Source organism: Mus caroli, chromosome 2 (genome assembly GCF_900094665.2).
Source record: "Mus caroli chromosome 2, CAROLI_EIJ_v1.1, whole genome shotgun sequence".
Classification (NCBI taxonomy): Eukaryota; Metazoa; Chordata; class Mammalia; order Rodentia; family Muridae; genus Mus; species Mus caroli.
In genome coordinates, this window is record NC_034571.1 from 60,710,117 (window position 1) to 60,731,335 (window position 21,219).

The 21,219-nt window shown below is 40.5% G+C and overlaps 1 protein-coding gene across 3 annotated transcripts in view; it reads right to left on the minus strand.

The window, feature by feature from the left end:
- The window catches only part of Galnt3 (polypeptide N-acetylgalactosaminyltransferase 3), a 42,606-nt gene that overhangs the window by 4,954 nt on the left and 16,433 nt on the right, over positions 1-21,219 (minus strand). For all 3 annotated transcript variants that reach the window (XM_021156546.2, XM_029474468.1, XM_021156545.2), the window contains exons 2-9: positions 18,475-19,096; positions 14,030-14,202; positions 9,360-9,509; positions 7,461-7,695; positions 6,878-6,995; positions 5,197-5,397; positions 2,808-2,939; positions 2,536-2,637 (exon numbers count right to left, since the gene is read on the minus strand). In XM_021156546.2, the coding sequence (XP_021012205.1) occupies positions 2,536-2,637; positions 2,808-2,939; positions 5,197-5,397; positions 6,878-6,995; positions 7,461-7,695; positions 9,360-9,509; positions 14,030-14,202; positions 18,475-18,989 (1,626 nt within the window). In that variant the 5' untranslated portion in view covers positions 18,990-19,096. The remainder of the gene's footprint in view (positions 1-2,535; positions 2,638-2,807; positions 2,940-5,196; positions 5,398-6,877; positions 6,996-7,460; positions 7,696-9,359; positions 9,510-14,029; positions 14,203-18,474; positions 19,097-21,219) is intronic.

Sequence of the window (21,219 nt, forward strand, 5' to 3'; positions counted from 1 at the left end):
TATATATATATATATATATATATATATATATATATATATATATATACCATAATTAGTGAAACAGAGGCCACAAATTAGAAGGAGAGTGGGGAGGAATATATGGGAGGGAAGGAAGGAAAGGGAAAAATAAAAAACTAACAAGTAAAAGATATCATCAGTAACTGTGTTAGGATGACAGAAGCCAGAGTCGTCTGAAAATATAAACCAGACATTATTTTCCTGCTTAAAAACCTCTCGATGGCTTCTGTTTAATTCAGAATTAAATCCATCTTCCTTAACAGGTCTGCAGAGCTCTGTCCAACCAGGTTCCTTATCACAATCTCTGACCTCATTTCCTCCACTCCCTGCCTAGAGTGCTCTGCGCTGGCCACCCCAGCCTTCTGTGTGCTCTGTGAACCTGTGCTATGTGGCTGTTCTCTCCAGCCTGCATTCTGATGCCCACCTCCATCTAAGAGGACAGTGTCCAAAGATCTTCCTTACCTGAATCTAACCTTGAGTCCATCACTCACATTATCTCAGCCCCATCTTTCCTACAGCCCAAAATACATGCTTTCACTTCTTATGAAAAAAGAATGCTTCTGTGATAGAAGCTCCCCAAAGTCACTGACTGCCAATTCCTGTGGCAGCACAGGTTGGGTCACAAATACTTTTTAATGAGTTATTTCCCTCCTAAACTTCTTAAAGGTAGCCTATTTCATTGATAATCTTAAAATAATTTATAATTCTTTATGACAGTATCTCCTTGGAAAAGATAAAAAAGCCCATAAAATGATACACATACTATATTTTAAGGTAGTATCTACAGTAAATTGTAACAAAAAGAGTAGTAATAATATACTTTAAGATAAATAGAATTCTGAAGAGAGCTTGAGAGAAATGTCTAAGTACTAACAACCATTGGTAATATATTTATAAATGAGGAAGTAAGCATATTGTTGTTATAAAACAATGTAATTATTTATATAACTATTGTTCTTAGGTAGGTAGGGAAATTAAGATTTTATATATATGCACATACATATATACATACAAATAACATTATACAGACATATATATGTGTATGTGTGTGTGTGTGTATTCTCTCTTCACCACACACACTAAAACAGGTGTATATGTACATAAATATATACATACAAATAACATTATATAGACATATAGATATGTGTGTGTGTGCATATTCTCTCTTTACCACACACACTAACACAGGTGTATAGGTACATAAATATATATGTATATGTAAGACTATAAGCACGCTCATACATTTCAGAATTCCTTGTCAGTGTGATGACCTTTCACCAGCTCTGGCTTCTGTTACATACTCCATGCTGTCTGATTACTTTATGCAAACAAAGACTGAAACTAGATTAAGCTGGGTTTAATGAATAGGAAGATGGTTAGAAGTAGACTGCCCAGGAGATAAATTGATCCTTTCATCATAATACGGATACTTACAAAGTTCTATCCAAGCGCACACAAGGTAGTTCAGTGAAAATCCTGCTCCAAAATATAGGCAACTCCTCACCAGGAAAAGGTTCTGCATGGTGTTCTCTGCATAGCCTTCTTCCCACTCTTCTCATCCCATTCCCATCCCCACCAAGCACCTCTCTGGGTCTTAACTCACCTCTCAATGTACAGACTAAAATGCTATCTTTCCTGGGAAAACCCATGACACCTCCTCCAATTCGGATGTGGTTTTATACTGCTGTGTAGCACCCTAGATTCCTCACTCCAGCCAGACCTTATGTTACTGACTATAAGCCTGGTTCTGCAATGCAGGTGTTTCCTAAGGGAGCTGGGAGCCAAGTGGACTGGCACTCAGTGGTCAGTCAGGGAACTTGCCCATTAAAGGTGAAGAAAGTCTAACCCTTCTGTGCATGAACTTGCAAATGCTGAGGTAAAAAACAGCTCAAACCAAGAAATTTAGTATTTTCTACATCTTGTAATCCAGGTAGAAACATTTTACATTTGCCCCTAATTGGGAAAATAGTAAAAACAAAGACGTCAGTAATGGGGAGAGGGAGGGGAGAAAAGCATTTGGCTGATGTCAGTGATGGGGGGAGGGGAGAAAAGCATTTGGATGATGTCGTAATGGGTGTGAGGAAGCATTTGGATGCAGGGTACTGAAGCGATCTCTGCCCCCTAAAGAACTTACAATGCAGCTGTGTCTGCATTAACACTAGATGCAACTTGCTATTAGATTTAATACGGTCTGCACCTGACACCTCACAAAACCTCCATACCAAGAGTCACACAAATAAAAAAAATTACATTAAACACACACACATATGCACACACACGCCAATGATATCATTCTTTTTAAAATTATCTTTTCTATTGATCAAATGGGTAACTTCAGATTACTTTCAGAGTCAAAGTAAAAAGCCATAGTAAAGTACTCTATGCCTTTAATATTACCATGTGTAGCTTAAAGACATCTCCACACCAGTTTACCCCAGCTGTTACTTCTGGAAACACACAGCACTAGCTGTGTCTGCAAGCGCTCCGAGAAAACAGACCGTCCCAGGCCGAGCTTACCTGATTTCCCCCGAGGCCATGGCACGTGTACAGAATCAATGGTTTGCCTCCCTGGTTATTCTCACCGACATCCAGACATAAAGGTTGACCCACACTCTTTATCTAAGGGAAAGAGTTAAATCATAAAAAAAAAAAAAAATTAAACTGAATACTTTCTATTTTCTAATTAATTTTAGGGAAGTGGCATTGATAATGTAAAACTTCAAAGGCAATAAGTTAAAAGGTTTGGGGGGGAGTTTATCAAGGACAAAGAGGAACATAAAAATACTCACATATCCAGATATAACAGGATTAAGGTCTGGCACATACGCTTCCGGGTAAACAGTGTTCAGGTACCAGGTAAAATTTTTACACTGAAGGCGTTTTTTTATTTCAAATCTTTTGGAAAGATCACCAAATGATTTCTAGAAAAAGACAGGGTGGGGAGGAAGGGAATGCTCAGTCAGAGAGGCTCTGACACAGGCTTCAAAGGACGCTATCTGTATTTGCATTTAGTTAGTAAGGAAAGTTCTGGATGGACTTCAAATGCCATTCATGTAAGCCACAGGTGTGCTGCCTGCCTGGTCCCTGGAAGTTTAGGGGGCTCAAGTCCCACTGCTGTGGGGGCGGGCCAGAGGCTGGAATACACTTTATTACTGGGAGCTGGGAGCACTCAGCTGGTTGTGGGAGCATTCTGAATTCGTGCCGGCTCTTCCCTTTAAAATGACCTACATAGTCGAGTGTGAGGAAACACAGTGCAGACAGGCGTTGCTAAGACCCCATGGAATCCATCTCTCTTTGTAGTCAAACTGCAAACGGCACAGTTGGATGTTTTCTAATTTAGATGTTTTAATCATAACCAAATTCCCACCTGGACGCTGGGTTGAAAAAGGCAATTTCCAGTTAATTGTATTTATTTTCCTTTATTCAAAAGGGCAAGGAAGACAATTAAAGATACACTAAACTGAAAAATATCCCGTTTATAGGGAGCATTTAGAGGGAAAGTGCATTTGATACCTAAACAGATGAGAGCGGAAATATTGGAGCTAAGCAGTCCAACCAAGGAAGATACCGTCTTAGGCCAGTTCTAAGATCCTCAACTCGGGTGTTTTAGCAAAACTGAATGACTCTTAGGGACACTAGCTCATGCGTCCTGTCATGAGGACAGGTACTGGCTGGCTCACGTCACAGCCCCTCTATGGGTGAGAAGCAGGACAGAAACGTTATTTAGCGCCCACTTTCTGCTCAAGACACGCAGTACAGATTTGGTTGACCTGTCTCTTGACTTGTTTGAATCACCTTTAGTTAAGAGTTCTAACCTGGACCAAGCAAATGGGTCAAAGATCTTTCTTCACTCCAGCAGTCAATGTACAGATGCCCAACTGCCCAGAAATGCCTTCTCTAAGTTACTGCTACTTCCTGTAGATGAGTCCTTATCTTAAACTATTAGCTAATTCCTCACTCCCAGGCAAAGCTCCTGGGGCTCAGTTCTAATGCATTAAGTCTCATGATCCTGCCAACTAGCATCTATGAACAATCACCAGTAAAAGTATCATATGGTTAGGAGCTGAATATGGTAGCTTAGTCCCCAGAATCCACGTTATAAAAAAGCCATACATTAAGGCAATAGGAGCTTTAATGCCCATGCTGGAGATACTGAGGCAGGATGATCCCTGAATCTCTGGTCTCACAACCTGAGCAAATAGAGACCCTGTCTCCAAACAAAGTGTGGACGGCACCTGAGAAACAAGAGCAAACATTGCCCCTGCATGTGCATTTACACATTTCACAAGTGCATATGTGCACGTGTGTGTAACACACATGTAAACAGCATCCTAAGTGGGTTCGTACTTATTTATCATTGTCCGACTTCATAGCTCCTGTGGGAAATGGGCCTCTCTCAAGATAGGGAAGGAGGAAGAAAAAACAGGCACCACAAACCCCAGCGCAGACACCTGGCAATCTCATTATGAACAACAACCCCCTTTTGCATTCTTAAAGGGGTGACCATTGTATCTCCCATGTATCTCCAGCAGGGAGCTGGGATAGGAGGAGTAAGAACTTCTATTACTTCCAGTTCTTTGTTATGCCACAGCAAGACCCCATCTGCATATGGGATTCAAAATGCCACTTCACATCTCTAGTTAATAGTTATTCATGTCAACTGAGAATGGTTAAAGGAAGTCCTACTTACTCAAATAATACTTGGAGGCAGTCACAAAAATATCTTTCATATTAAAAGTAAATGTCTGAATTTCATAAGGATGTTTAAATTTTCCTTTTAAGAGAGCAAACTAGCATACCATTACTACTACTACTACTACTACTATTATTATTATTATTATTATTATTATTAGTGGTGTGTGTGTAAGTATGTATACACAGACCTGCCAAGGTATGGGTCCCAGGGATTATTATTAGTGGGGTGTGTGTGTGTGTAAGTGTGTATACACAGACCTGCCAAGGTGTGGGCCCCAGGGATAGCACTCTGGCTTCGTGACAAGCACCTTTACCCACTACACCATCTTGATGGTCAAAGTCGGAAGGCTTAACATTTAAAAGCTGACCTTCAAAAATACTTTTTTAAACTTTTTTTTTAATAACTTGAGGTGATTCAAGCCAAAAGGCTTATGGGTTTGGAATAGTTTTTAACTGTCATTTCATAACGTAGCCCTCACTTACTTGCTTAACGATTTTTGCTGCATCTGTGTTTCTCCTATAAAATATTTCCTTGTATTCGTCCATCCAGACCTCTGCAAGGCGAACTTGGTTACGAGCAATCACCTGCGTGCCTTTTGGGAAGGTATGAGGGCTTTTGCTGCGAAAAACATGTCCAACAACAGAGCAAGGCATAATCTCCAACTGCCCACCACATTGCCACACCTGATAATTAATGATATTTGTTTAAATTTACAGTCTTGTGGGAAAAACAAACTGTTGCTCTAAGTTTACCTTTAAGATATCAATAGATACAAAATATAGAGATGTACTGGTATGTCATATAGTCTCTATGCCAGTTCAATTTATGGTCTATAAGTATAAACAATAGCTTCATTAAATGCATCGAGAAACAGGACAAATGTACATATTCAGAAAGTAGGTTTACAACATCATGAGTTCTGAGTCCTTTAAAAACTAATTCCAAGTTTCCTTTTTGGCCAATAATTATGCGAGTGTTCTAATATGAAAAGAAACACAAGGCTCCAGTGTAGCTGACTTCCACCTTAAACCCCTGGTCACTTGCTGAAACTACACACTTTCCTTCTAAGAAATGAAGCAGCCATCCTGGTACAAAAGGACCCAGACTATTTACTCCGTAGATAGTCAACTTGGTATCAAAGGAAACCATTCAAGAAGGCAATTATTGCCAAAACCTAATCCATTATAGTTTCAAAGGAGTTGCTCATCATACTACAAAAAGTCTGTGCCAATCTAGAATGGTTCTACCAGTCCCAGTCATTCTAAATAATCCACCTTAGCAATTGGTTCTCTTGCCAAGGACTGATCAGCAAGTAAAAGACCTAAAACACAGCCATGCCTAACAATAGATGCTACAAGTGAGAGAGGTGCTCAGTCCTCCTCCTTTCCTCATTTAAATACATCAGAAGATTCAGAAGTTCACTGCAGCAAACTGCATTGAGATTCAGTGTTTGCTAGGGGCTGGAAACTTAGCTGAATGCTGAGCTAAGTTTAAAAAGGCCCCTGCCCCTCAGCAGTTCAGAAGAGGCTAAGGCCACTATTGCCAGTATGCAAAGGGACCAGGGCCAAAGCCTGACCCTTCTAATTCCCAGTTCTTTCCCCCACTTACATTCCAATCTAAAGAACTAAAAGTGAGTGACATGGCTGCCACAGAAATGAACTCATGAAACGGAACATATGAAGCATGTGCTGTGCCTACGAGAAGCCTTTTTTCTTTTTTGTTTCTATTAACTTAAAACACACACTATGTAAAGGAGGGGAGTGGCTCACAGGACACAAAGAATTTTGTCTAGAGTCCTTTACAGTTATAAATAAATGTTTTCCATACGGACTCCCCTGATAATCAGCTCATTTCCTGAAGCCCTAGGCTTAATTATATTTATCTTGGCTGGAATTCAGTAGCTACAAGTGCATTAATTGGTGTTATTGCCTGGACACAGGAGTTTAACTGATTCCTCTTGTTACATTGGCAACCATGGATAAATATATCAAGTTACAACTTAAACAGACGCAGCCTCATTTGCCAGTTTTCCAGCAATTACATTATAGAAGGCACTAAGTACATAAAGACAGCATACATCTGCAATAGTCCGTATGAGCCGCTCAGAACACAACACTTCACACTGTTTGACATGCATGCTACGTTTAACCTCCATAAACTTACTCGGAATGACATTTCTATATTTTCACCTCCCCAGATTTCCATTTCTTCATCGTAACTTCCAATGTGCTCAAAATATTTTTTAGATATAGAAAAAAGGCCTCCTGCAAAGGTGGGGGTCCTGAAGAGAAAGAGATCACCAGTTTGTTATAGAGATTAAACAAGACGGAAGGGGACATTTAAAGGACCAAATTGACATGACAGGGAAGGAGTTAGTACATTTAAAAATCTCATGATAATAGATGACGGACAGCTAAAAGTTCTTCAAAGTTAAGGTTTTGGGGGAAGTAAGTACTTTAAAAAATGTCATATTCCATATTATTGTCTCTCTCCTTAACCTGCTTTTTTTTTCTTTTAAAAAAAAATCTGTGATTTATGAAGACATGAGAATTTGCCCAGTCCTACCAGCTGCTCAATAAAATGCAGAAGAGCTTGGTAATTACAATCTACATATACAGAATTTTTTCCCATTATTAAGAATTATCTCACAAGCGGCTGCTGTGAGGATGCATACATGAATGCAGCGTTTGGTGCCCTGGTAGGAGGACGAAGGCATGGGAGGAAGGCATGGGAGCAAGCGTCTTACTTAATTGGGTAGGTTTCATCTTTCCTTCTTTGCTTCTCATGATCAGGAAGTGATTCCCAGCCAAAGGAAAGGCTCCAGTCAAAATTTCCACGGTTATGGTTGCTTCCGTACGGAGAAGGCTTGTTGAACTCAAATGTGTTTAGGTCTATGGATGCGATGTCTGGACTCACCACGGCAGTGTAGTTCTCAGCTATTCTGGCCAGCAGAGGTTCCAACCAGCCATAGAAGCACTCACCTGCACAAAGCAGAGGCTTCTGTCAATTTAACGGAAATGCTCAAAGATTCCCACCCTTTGGTATTACACGAAAGTTTATGGAGAAACTAGAAGGAGAAGATCAACTGTGTTTTGAATATAAATACATGGGTAATTGGCAAAAATGATGCATTTACAGTACATTGTTTGGATGTCCATGCATGTACACATTTAGTATGATCATGCTAAGTAAAACCTCCACCCATCACCTCGTGTGTGTGTGTGTGTGTGTGTGTGTGTGTGTGTGTGTGTATGTGTGTGCACGTGTGTGTTTTAACTATAGCCACCATACTGTACAACAGACCTCTAAAAGAAGGGACATCTTACAATGAGAATAGGATTAAAAAGAAATAATAAACTAAGGAAAAGACAGTGACCTTCTTCTCCTGGAAGGGGAGATGGACACTAGCATGCTTGCCATCCTGGAAATGGAACCCCTTTTCCTTTAAGAGAGGGCTAGGAATCAAAGTAACCTTTGTACATAACCCTAAAATTATTCTAAGTTATTTAAATACATTTTCCTCCTCACAACTAAAGCACAGTAACTGAAACCTTAATTTCTCTTCCTGAGTCTTAGGAGAAAGAGAGTCAGAAAGTTAGAATATTCTGACTTTAATGACTAGAGAAAAATTATCCAAAACTGCTACAGTCCTGATGGAAGTGGGCCTGGGGCAGGGAGTCCCACGATGGTCAGAATCAGGGTCTTGAGGCAGACTGCACATCACACAGGTGAGACCCTAACTAAATTAACCTTGGCAGTCATGGACCAGAAGGACCATTGTCCAGCAGGGGAAGAACTGCTAACCAGATCTGACTGCAGTTTTGGGTCAGTGAAAAACACCTCCCGATCTCCATTAATTTTCCAAAAGGTAGATAAAGGGAATATCAGATGTGACAGCTCTCAACAACAACCACAAAATACAAAAGCCTTTCTGTAATAATTAGTGCATGTTTCAACCAGATTTTGGGTGAAGTGTAACCCAAGAGCTGGGCAGGACAAGGTCAAGCATTCATCGGAAGAGGAAAAACCTCAAAGCTTTCAGTTCCAGGGACTTAATGAACTTTGTTAATGCCTAGCGTATCCATTGCAGGCTGACTCCAAAGGGCTTTCTAAAACTATCAACAGTGCCTCTGAAAACAATGGAAACACAAGAGAGACACCCCAGAGTAACCAAAGTAGCAAAACTGGATGAGATGGCAGCAGAATACCCCTTACTGGGCAGAACAGATTCAACCACTCTTCAGCAGCGGGGTAGAAGAACTTATAAAAGTTACAAGTGGCAGTATTGAAACAAAGTTTATTGATGGTGCTGATCCTACCTAGATAAGAGTTTAACCTCACAGTGTAGGAATGAAAAACAGTAAGTAAACAGTCCTCCCAGTCTTCTGTTTTCTTAGAGTAGAATGAACATCTGGGGCAGCGGGTCCATAAGCAACAAACAATCACCTACAGGGAAAGCTGGGTACTGTCAACACTGGGGACGTGAAGCGCTGATGCAGAGCCACTCGCTGCTTGGCCTGTCATGGCTGTCATCAGTTAAAGATGCTATTCGGGAGAACGCAATTAGACATCTAAAGAAAATTAACTTTCAAACGGAGGGGAGTAGGAGGAAAGTTGCAAGCCATCTGCAAAGGGCATCACTTACAGTGAGCGTCTAAGAACGTGAGCGTCTCGGCAGTTGCTACAGCTGCCCCTAGCAACCGCGCCGTGATCAGGCCTTTCCTTTCTTGCTGCCTGACTATTTTCACAATAGAAAACTGTTTTATGTATTCCTCCAGCTTTTCATGCAGGTAGTCTGCAAAGGAAGAAAAGAAAATTAGAATTAACTTTTATTGAAATTTGTTTCCATATTTAACACATGAAAGCTGACGAGATTGCCAGCCACCGACTCTTTCAAATGCATGTCAAGGTTCTGCTAAATTCATTTGTTCATTCTGTCAGTAAAAGAAGCATTCCATTACCTTTAACTCTCGGAGAAAATGAGGCTATATATACAAATTATAACTCCTGTATTAGCTAATGCTGCAGCTGGGACTTACTCTGTCCACTGCATACAAATACATGCACTATGTCAGGGGCATGGGAGACAGCCTATGTGGAGCAGACCCTTGGAGTTTAGAAAGTTCTCAGAGACTGACCATGGGAGTCAGATAGATTTTAATTTAAGAAAAAATTCTACAAGTGTTTAAACTGGTACTAAAATTTGAGAACCATGGCAAGAAATGACAGGCCATCAATACACTTCAGTTTCACTAGCTATTAGGCAGTGATCAAAACAGCTTTATACCCGAACATCAAAGAAAAGGCAAGTAGGGGATTGTTCAGAGTTGTGGTAGGTGGGGACATTTCTGCCAACAGCAGAAAACTTTAGGCTTCTCGTGATTTCTTTCCCGATACAATACGGAACTAAAGAGGAATGTGTAAATCAGGTTCTCCAGAGACAGAACCATGGTAATTTAGGATACTAAACTTCTGAGTTTGGATGAGATAGATAAGAAAGAAAACTGAATCATATCAATCAAGGGCTGTTCATAGTTTTAAGCATCTTCAGTCCACTCTGTGCCATTAAATTATTTTTGGTGTGGTTGGCACTTTGTTCTGTTGTTTGTTTCAGCCATGGTCTTGCTAAAAAGCCCAGACTGGCCTAGAACAGAATGTGTGATCCTCCTGCCTCAGCCTACAGAGTTGCTGGGATTACAGTTTATACCAATGCACCTAGCTAGCTATTAAATTCTTGAATTCTTGTTAGTATGTAACTGAGTTTAAATGATCTTGTTAGGCTCAGAACTCACATGCATGGGCAAGTATGGAGAAAGTAACACCCTGTGGTGTGTGTTTGCTCCTGCCACATTTCAAAGGCAAGTGCAGACGAGTATGGCTTTGGCTTGGATGAAATAGGTGTCTTCAGAGATGCAGAGGGGAATGTTGCTGTTGTAAAGGATAGTATTCATCAGGGGACTGGTACTCCAGGAAGAAGGCCCAGGGAAAGGAAGGCTAAGCATTACCATCCCACTGTTGCTGCCACCGATTTAGTATCTTAACTCCTTGTAGACATCGGGGATAGTCTCCTCAATACATGCAAGGTTGCACTATACCCACATGCACGCACAACCATAAAATTCCAGTGACTTGCAAATTTCAAAGGTGTTCATGTGGCTTTATTCACTGGAATTACTACATGTCTTTCCAATACACCCTGTCCCCACCTCTTAAAGGGTTTGGAGAGATGGCTCAGAGCTTAAGAGAATTGGCTGTTCTTCCAGAGGACCAAAGTTCAATTCCCAGCATCCACATTCCGGTGCCTGTTTATAATTTCACTCTCAGGGATATCTGACACCCTCTCCTAGCCTCCTTGATACTGCTTGCATATGATAGATAATATAACCATACATGTAGGTAAAACACCCATACTCAAAATAGAGGAAAATCAAAAACAAAGAAAGAAATGAACAAACAACAACAACAAAAAAACCCCAAACATCTAAAATATGTTCAAATTCTTCTCTGCTCCCTAGATTTTATCCAACCCGCACTCCGTTTTGGGAAGGTAAGTACGAAAATTACATCAAAGCTGACATCTTGGGTTTGAGCAACATTCCTTTTAACTGACCTTAGACAAGTTATTTTACCTTTCCTATACTTTAGATCCCTTATCTATAGGAGGACGTGACAGAATTAGCAGCACAGGTGACGGCTGGGACAATGAGGTGGGACTCTCCTGGACAGCAGAACACAGGGCCTACTATGTGGCATTACTCTGAAAATGTTATCTCTGGTTTAGTTTCTCTGTCTCTGACTTTCTGCCTCCTCCCTCCTTCTCTCTCTCTCTCTCTCTCTCTCTCTCTCTCTCTCTCTCTCTCTCTCTCTCTGTATCTGACTTTCTACACAAGTATGTATTCTTTCAACTCCTGGACAGATCTGCCTCAGCCTCTGAGTACTAAGATCACAGGCACACTTTGATCACTCCTGGCCCCTCTCAGAGTCCTTACAGCAAAGAAGGCCATATTTCCCAGAGAGGTGGGACATGAGACAAATTACACTAGCATTCGAGCATAAATTTTGTTAAGAAACCAGTTCAACTTTGTTGCCCAGTGCTTCTAATGATTACAAAAGGGGAGCATGTCCTTGCGCTAAGCAGATCTCCTCCTCTACCCTTAGGGAGAGGTGAAGGGCAAAATATAAACCCAGTGACTTGAGCTCCTGGACAGCACTCACTGCCACCTGTGTGGCATGAATGATGTTATGGAGTGAGGCAAGGCAAGCCATTGGGAAAATGTCTAGCTCAGCAAATAAAATATTTAGAAGCCAAAAGGGGGCGCTAACCAGTGTTAGGTGAAAAACGTTAAATTTTAAATGGGTATGACTCTAATGTAATTAGGTAAGCTTTATGCTTATTTTGAAAGTGATTAGGAAAGCAAATAGAAGGGATGGTTGAGGCAGGAAGAAGATGAATGGGTATGTCTTCATTCCTATGCCCCGTAATTCAACGGTTGTTTGAGCTTTTAAATAGGGATGCGGTTTTCAACTGCAGGCCCACTAGGAGTAAATTTGTCATGCCTCTATAGTCCCGCTACTTGGGAAAATCGAGCAAAATAAATACCGTGTACGAAAAGACATTTGAGAAATCAAAGAGGGAAAAAGGAAAAGAAAGCATGCTTAAGACTACATTAGTGGCTTTTTTCAGGTAAACTTACAGTTGACAGGGATCTTAATCAAGCATGACTTAAACCCCCTGGCTGCTGTCCAACCAGGCAGGAAGAACCACAAAACCGGATTAAGCAGCAAAATACCAGCTAGTTACAATTCAGTGGTAAAGTAATCGGAAAGCGTGCTAGAATCAAAGATCTACGTAGTATGTAACTCCATTTCCCCGTCCTTTTCTTAGCCCATTCTGGGTTATGGGGTTTGTTTGCTTGTTTGTTTTTTTTATTGGTTTGTTGTGACCCCGGTTATCAGCTGGCATTGCAGGCCCCCAACACCATATCGAATGTATGGAGTTTAAGTTGAGTCCAGAAGACATGAATTATAAAACTTCCTCATTTCGGACACTAGTTCTCAGACTCATGTTAAAAATCTCTGAATTAGGAAATGTTTTCTTTCCGGTCCAAATGCTTCTCTTTATTGAGAATACAGCCTGACTTTCTTCTCAGTGTTTAAGTGGAAGCCATGGAAACATGCAGAGCTACGGGTGGAGGTGAGGGGGTCAGCAGCTTCGTTTTATGCACACTTATTACCATGTCTGGGCAGGGATACAAGTAATGGAGCCTGACGGGTACTCATCTTTCCCTTTTCTTATGTATACAAGATGATGCACATAACAATGTTTTGGATTTAATGAGGACATTTTGTACCCGTTTTACAAAATGAAGAAACAACTAGAAGTTGGGATTAAGCTTTTGGAATCCAACTGCAAACCTGTGTGTTTACTCGGGAGTATATTTTATAATCACTGAAATAAATTGTTTTGTACTTAACAGAATTATACTTTTGAAAAATTAGAAACCAGAATATTTGCTAGACTCTTGATTCTGATATCTAATTAGCATCTGACTTATGATCTTAAGTAGAAACAGACATTTAAAGAGCATTGCTAATCTTAAAAAACAATACTGATTTTTTTTTTAATAGCCCAGGTCTAAGGACATACAGTTGTTACCTGCCATGCTCGAGGTCTCTATTAGATCTTCATTCTGCACTACAATGGGGGAAATGCCTGAATGAACCAGAACGGAGCGACAGCATGGCATTGGGCACTTATCAGCATTACCTGTTATTTATGGTACTTACATGAATTCCTTCATATTTAACAACCCAACAATGCTCCAGTTCCGAATCATACAGTGGGATGCTTTATAGAGTCAGGAGCATATTGATTAACTCACTGTGGTTTTCCTTTTCAATAGTTTAGAAGGCAATGACATCACTCAAATCTGAAACTGCACGGTACTGTCTCCATTTTACCAATAACGAACTGAGGCTGAAGAGTAAGTAACTTAACAAATTCACACAGCTGGCTAGGACCAGGGCTGGGGTTCCAGCCCAGGCAGCTCTACCTCTCGCTCACATCTGGTGGCTTAGCCACTGTGCTCTAGAGTGACCACCACACACTAAGACCTACAGTTATGACTAATGGTGCTGAGAAAGTCTCAAGACCCCAAACATTCAACTGTGGCATCTTGAAAGTCAGACTCCACCATTCATCACACACCATCCAACCCCACTGGGTTCTGGGATGGTACCCAGGGCATACAACGCAAGCCAGGCAGACTTTGGACATGGCCACATGGGTTTCTTGATACGCATATGCTTTCTTACCATCTACACTAGCATCGTCCACCAAAATGATCTCCTTCAGCAGTATGGCAGGTGAAGAATAGAGCACACTGTGGACGGTCCTAAGCAGCGTGGACCATGCTTCATTGTGAAAGACTATTATGACACTGGTGGTAGGCAGGGGCGGGCAGCGCTTAAATTTTTGTTCAATACATCTGGAAAAAGCCAAAGAAGTGGAAGAACAGTTATGCGTCTTGAGTTACCTCACCATGGTCACACCATTTCTGCACCACTGCTAAAGCTATCACCATTTCATCACCCTTGCCCCAAACGACAGCAGTTGGGTTCCGTTCTATATGGAATAATCTTCGTGGTGTATAAACATAACTAGGTTAAAGCAAATCTCCAAAGGTGGCTCACTCATCCTAACCATGTCCAGTGTATGACTGCTGAGTTTTCTACACACTCTGATTTTAGAAAGATACAGCCATAAATAAAGCAAAATGCAAAAATCAAACTTTCTAGCTTTCTAGTGTTTTTTGCTCATAAAAAACAAAATATTTTGTTTTCTTGCCTAAGTCACCCATTTTCCTTATTTTTTTGATTTAAACTGTATTACTTCATTAATCACATACTCAGTTTTGTTGACATTATTTGTTGTTAAGACACCTTTGTATGTATAGGTTATGTGTTTCCTAACTATTTCCCAAGTTAATTTAATCTCTTTATATATGGACTCAAAATAGGAAATAAGCCCAGCATAAAACCTCGGTTCTATGATCTTCAAATGCCCATCCATGCTACTTATCCTGATATCCATGTTGAGGAACTCACTCTGGTAAGGTGATTTGCTGTTTACTTAAGAACTATCGTTTTCAAACTGTCCTTCAACAGGATGCATTGTGAAATGTAAAGACCTATATATTCATGTAAAAAGGTTTATACTGGACCAGTCATGATGATACATGACTCAGTAGCAGCAATTGGAAGGCAGAGGCGGGCAAATCTCTGGGAGTTTGAGACAAGTCTGGTCTACACAGCAAATAAGAGGCCAGCCAAGGCTGAATACTGAGAATCTGTCTTAAAAAAAAAAAAAAAAGTCTCTTGCATATAACCATGTGTGGCACTAATGCACACAGGGAAAGGACTCCTAAGCGGTCTAATTAGCATTAGCATCAATTAACTAAGAGCATTGGTTACATATCATCATAGAGTTTGTTCTTGTGACACTTTCTTCTTCAAAGCAAACATTATTTATGAAATAATGAAGACAGGAGGGTGACCGTGGCTCAGTACAGCCTCCAGCCCTTGAGATACCAAGATCCTCACAGCCATCAGTCTTTGGAGATGAGGTGAGGGAAGAGTGAGGGGTTGACAACACTGGGACATAAAATTAATCACGTGTGTTCTGGGCAGGAGGATCCGCTGATAAGGCTGCAGTCTCTGTTCAGTCACATAAATGTCGTAACGTGGCTGTATCATTTTGGGCAGCAGACAGTATCATCATTCTCCCACCCTACAGAAACAGTACGTGGCCAGTCAAACATTGCTGCTCAAACTCAAGGAGGTAAATCATTCACTTGCAGAGATAAGACCCAACAAACTTCAGCTGCTCTGAGTGGCCAGTAAGGCTATCTATCTCCAGCGTGGCAGTTGTGCCTCCAAATAAATCAAGTTCTCTCACGAAAAGCTTTTATATCCATACCATGTTAGCAACGTGTTTGGGACTCTTTACCGAAAACAGGTCAGTAGGGTGGAATGTTTATGGAAGAGGAAAGGAATTAGATCAGAGGGACCTGTCAAGAGGATATGTCGGCTAAGCTGAGGGGAAAAGGGAGAGCAATAAAAACACACCATTGGAGGTACAATGCCACATGGTTAAGGCAAGTAACCTTCTGTGAACTGAATTGTGAATATACTACCAAGTGAGACTAAAACTCACACACACACACACACACACACACACACACACACACACTCTTTACAGTAATAACATAGAAAGAAGTTACTAAATAGGTTCTTATTTTAACACATAATAGTTTATAAACCAACATAATAAACACTAAATAAGATTTCTGGAAAAATTCTATGGCATGGTATTTTCTTATGTTATAGGGAGGGAAGAGAATTTTGGGATTAAGGATTTTTACATACCTTTATTTGCTAGGTGGTCAATACAGTATCAATTAAAAGTTATATAATATTAAAGATGCAATACACAAAACTGTGTGTGTGCGTGCGTGCGCACACACCCACACACACATACACCACTAGTAAAATGCTATCAATTTAATCCTGTAAGGCTTTCCCTCTGTTTAAGTAGATAAGGATTTATTTGCCTAACAGGCAACTATTAATGTGAATTAGTAAAAAATGACAGGGGGGGTCTTAGGAAAGTGTTAGCTACATCATTAATGGAAGCGATAACATGTCTCAGTATGACTTTATAAACTGCAATCATTCTGAAATAATGTACATAGTAAATTTATGCTAAAAGGCCAATTCACATCTTTTAAAATAGTGCAATCAAAGAAGCTGCCACAGAGACTCTATATTTACTGTAGCAAATTTGTATATTTCAGCATTTAGAAGCCACTGTAATTACCAATCAGTTTATCACCTAGCTCTGAGAGAAACTAGACCCAAAGGACTGATGAGTCTTGAAAAATGCTAGTGAGTTTTTCCGAAGAAGAAGGGGAAGAAGAAGGGGTTGTGTCGACACAAGTTACAGTCAATGTTAGAAATGACTGGAATTTAGCACCCCCCTCAACCCCCAACAAAGTGCTATCCAGGAAGCAGGAGGGGAGCAGCTCTTCACTCCAAAAACCTAACTGCTGTTAACTGCTCAGCTGACTGTCTTTTCCTTAGTAATTAAATTACTGAAAACCATTGAAGTTTGCTAATGCTAGAATTAAAATGCCCATCTTCCGCTGATTGTAACTGACATCTCAATGAATAAAAATTATGCTTAATGAATTTTTATGAAGATTGCTTTTCAGTCATGAATTCTCCCAGAATTAGTAAAATGTAGTGCTGCATCAGAATCTAGTGATACCAGAGAGGAACTCCATAACACTGGGGTATGCTACAGAGCAGCCTTTCCTTCCCACATTTACCTTGAAGTGACAGGCAACTGATCCCTGAATCACACTGACTAGAAGACGTACATAAATCTACCCCTGCAATGTCAACACGCAGGGACGCATGTGCGCAAGAGCAGGGGCTCACAATCACAAATCTGACAAAAGTCAGAGAAGAATAATAAGCCCATCCACAAAAGCCTCCTTTGTTTGTTTGTTTGTATTCAGTGGCAAATGCAATCTATTAGGACCATCAGGTAACAAAGTATATAGCAGGCACTAGTTGCCTACTGTGGTGTGGGCCTATTTGTGCTCTCAAAAATTCGTGGGTGGCTCAAGAGTGCTGGAACTCATCTCACCTTTTGTAGTTCAAATACAGCATTTGAACGTCACCTTATAGGTGACAAAATAGTTTGTTGTTGTTTTTTTAAATTTATTTATCATGTATACAATATTTTACCTGCATGCCAGAGGGGGGCACCAGATCTCATTATAGATGAGTCACCATATGGTTGTTGGAACTCAGGACCTCTGGAAGAACAGTTAGTGCTCTTAACCTGTGAGCCCTCTCTGAAGCCCCCCAAATAGCTAATTAGCAGAGAAAGATTCTATACAGTGACAAACCAAATGGATCTAATAGATACCTACAGAACATTTCACCCTAAAGCAAAAGAGCACCCCTTCTTCTCAGCACCTCATGGTACCTTCTCCAACATCGGCCATATAATTGGTCACAAAACAACCCTCAACGAATACAAAAAGATTCTGCACAGTCAAGAGAAGGATGTAAACGACACCAGTTAATTAATAGTAAGGAACACTTGCCTCTCTGTACTTGGGAGCTAAATCAACAGATACAAGAATGCGCCAGTGGCGAGCTCTGAGGAAGTGAGACTTAGCTGCACCAACATCCACCCATAAAACAAAGTGTACAAGCCACAGGGCATTCTGAGATACAGTCATGTAGTGACAGTGCTCACAAAGTGTGTGACGCACTTCACAAACCAGCAAACTACCTAAGAGCTTCAAGATCTTGGCACGGTTTAAAAAACATTTCTATCCCACAGCAAATCAAAGACATATAAACAACCCCTTCACCTCCTACATTTCTACAAAAACTGTCCAAGTGTTCCTAAATAGACAAGGAAATTATGCCATTTGAGGAAAAAAAAAAAGATTTCCCCAGCACATAGCAGATCTAGAATTCAGTTTCCTAATTCAGAAGGTATATTTCATGTCTCCACTGCCAAACCAGTAAGCTACAGAGACTCCACCTCAATCATTATAAACCAGAACAAAGAAAACATCAAACACCATTGACCAATATTCTGCTTCCGAATGCCTAAGGAATGAGCCTGAGTTAGTGCACCCTGCTGACAATCGGTAAGTGAATATTCTTGACCATACTCAGGTGGTCGGGTGTCAGGTCCAAGGTCCCGGTGTAGAGAAATTCTGTCACTTGCAAAGGCGTTGAAGCAGTGCTTCGTTTCCCCTCGCTCTTTTTCCTTCTGCTCCTCCGGGCTGAGGTGGGTGATCTTAAACGGCTTGCCAGAAGCACCAGGTGCGTTAGAATCCTGAGGTGGGCGATCAAAAACAGGCTTCAACTCTGCGGCTGTGTAGTACCCTTGCAGACAGGGTCTCTCTCGGACGTCGATATTCTCCTTAATGGGCGCTCCTATTTGCATCTTTGGCATTGCATCTTTAATATTATTTACAGCTTCGAGCATAAAATCAAACATTTTGTTTTTGTTTTTCAAGTTTCTCTCCATCTTTGATTCCTCCTTGGAATATTGAACACTTACTTCTCTTTGCATTAAAATCAGAACTACTAAAAAGAAAAAGATGACTGCACCCAGCTTCCAGAACTTTCTGTGGTAATGTCTTTTAATGTGCAATTTTACTAGTCGCTTGAGGTGAGCCATTCTGTCATTAAATGCTTGTTACTTGACAGATAACAGTTTGGTTTCCTTTGTTACTTATACTCTTTAGCATAGGTTTGCCGGTGAGGGGTACCTTTAAGTGGTAATACCTATAAACAGAGATGAGAGATGGTATTAGTATTAGGAGCAATTCCTTTCTACAGTCAGGGTACAACTCATTACTTCAACCAACAACAGAACATAAGCTGCAATGTAATCTTATGGCTTAAAGGATACACAGACATTTAAACCTTAAGAAAATTATACCTCAAGAAGAACGCACTTAGGGTCATTGACTATGATCTGCTGGGCTGTTGAAAGAATAAAACTTTCTTACCAGGGAAAACAAAAGCAAACAAACACAAACAAAACCACACACACACACACACACATGCACACATTTTATTAACTCTGTCAATATCTACTATATGATATACACCAAATACCAATTACAAATATATTTTCAGGTTTTAAAAAGGAATATATTTTCTTGATAACCAATGAGTCAAAGGACTTCATTAAGCAGGTTATAAACAGGACACATTCACTGGGAAGTAAAGCTATAATGGCCTGCACTGCCAAACAGCCTCAACAGTGACCTTTTCTTGAGCTGCACATTACCCTGTGAAGCACCGCAGACCAAGCAGCTTTTCCAGCAAGTTAGCTACCATTCTCTCGCAGAGATGCTCATGGGACAGTTCTTATGGCAAGGCCAGCAAAAGCACTTAAGTCAATGTCTTCGGCAGCTATTTCCATAACTCTCAGAAATGGAAAGCCTAACTGCACAACAAGAAATGCATTAGCTTCACTTGAGGTGTCCCTGGGCCTGCAGGGTTTAAAGGACGGAAGTTGGCTTGATGAAGGGCTGTTTGCAACTGAGCATGAGAAGAGAACACCGCGTTCAACAGGTCCTCGGCCAATGTGAATTTATGACAGCCTGAATCGGGCTGGAAGTTGATTTTCTTCATGGTGTTTTACAACATGTTATGTAAAAGGGTTCACCATATGACTCCATGCCACACACTATTGTAGCCAGCACACTAGTAGGGGTGAGGGAAGGAAAACTGCCTGTTGGCAGACTGGTTACACAAACAGGACCCAACTTTTGGCTGTATACAGGAAACCCACCTCAGGGACAAAGACCTTGGAGTGAAAGGCTGGAAAACAATTTTCCAAGAACATGGTCCCAAGAAACAAGCTGGAGTAGCCATTCTAATATTGAATAAAATCTACTTTCAACCTAAATTCTCAAAAAAGATAAGGAGGGATACTTCTTACTCACCAAAGGTAAAATTTACCAAGATGAACTTTCAATTCTGAACAACTATGCTCCAAAGGCAAGGGCATCTACATTCATTAAAGAAACCTTGCTAAAACTCAAAGCACACATTACACCTCACACAATAATAGTGGGAGACTTCAACACCCCACTCTCATCAATGGACAGATCCTAGAAACAGAAACTAAACAGAGACACAGGGAAACTAACAGAAGTTATGAAACAAATGGATTTAACATACAGCTATAGAACATTTCATCCTAAAACAAAAGGATATACCTTCTTTTAAGCACTTCATGGTACCTTTTCTAAAACTGACCATATAATCGGTCACCAAACAGGCCTCAACAGATACAAAAATATTGAAATAATCCCATGCACCCTATCAGATCACCACACAGTAAGGCTGATCTTTAATAACAACATAAATAATAGAAATCCTACATACATGTGGAAGCTGAACAACACTCTACTCAATGATAACTTGATCAAGGAAGAAATAAAGAAAGAAATTGAAGACATCTTAGAGGTTAATGAAAATGAAGCCACAATAAACCCAAACTTATGGGACACAGTGAAAGCAGTCCTAAGGAGAAAACTCATAGAACTGAGTGCCTCCAAAAAGAAACTAGAGAGAGCATACACTAGCAGCTTGACAGCACACTTGAAAGCTCTAGAACAAAAGGAAGCAAATTCACCAAAGAAGAGTAGAAGGCAAGAAATAATCAAACTAAGGGCTGAAATCAACCAAGTGGAAACAAAAAGAACTATATAAAGAATCAACCAAACCAGGAGCTGGTTCTTTGAGAAAATCAACAAGATAGATAAACCCTTAGCCAGACTAACTAGAGGGCACAGGGACAGTATCCTAATTAACAAAATCAGAAATGAAAAGGGAGATATAACAACAGAATCTGAGGAAATAAAAAAAATCATCAGATCCTACTAAAAAGC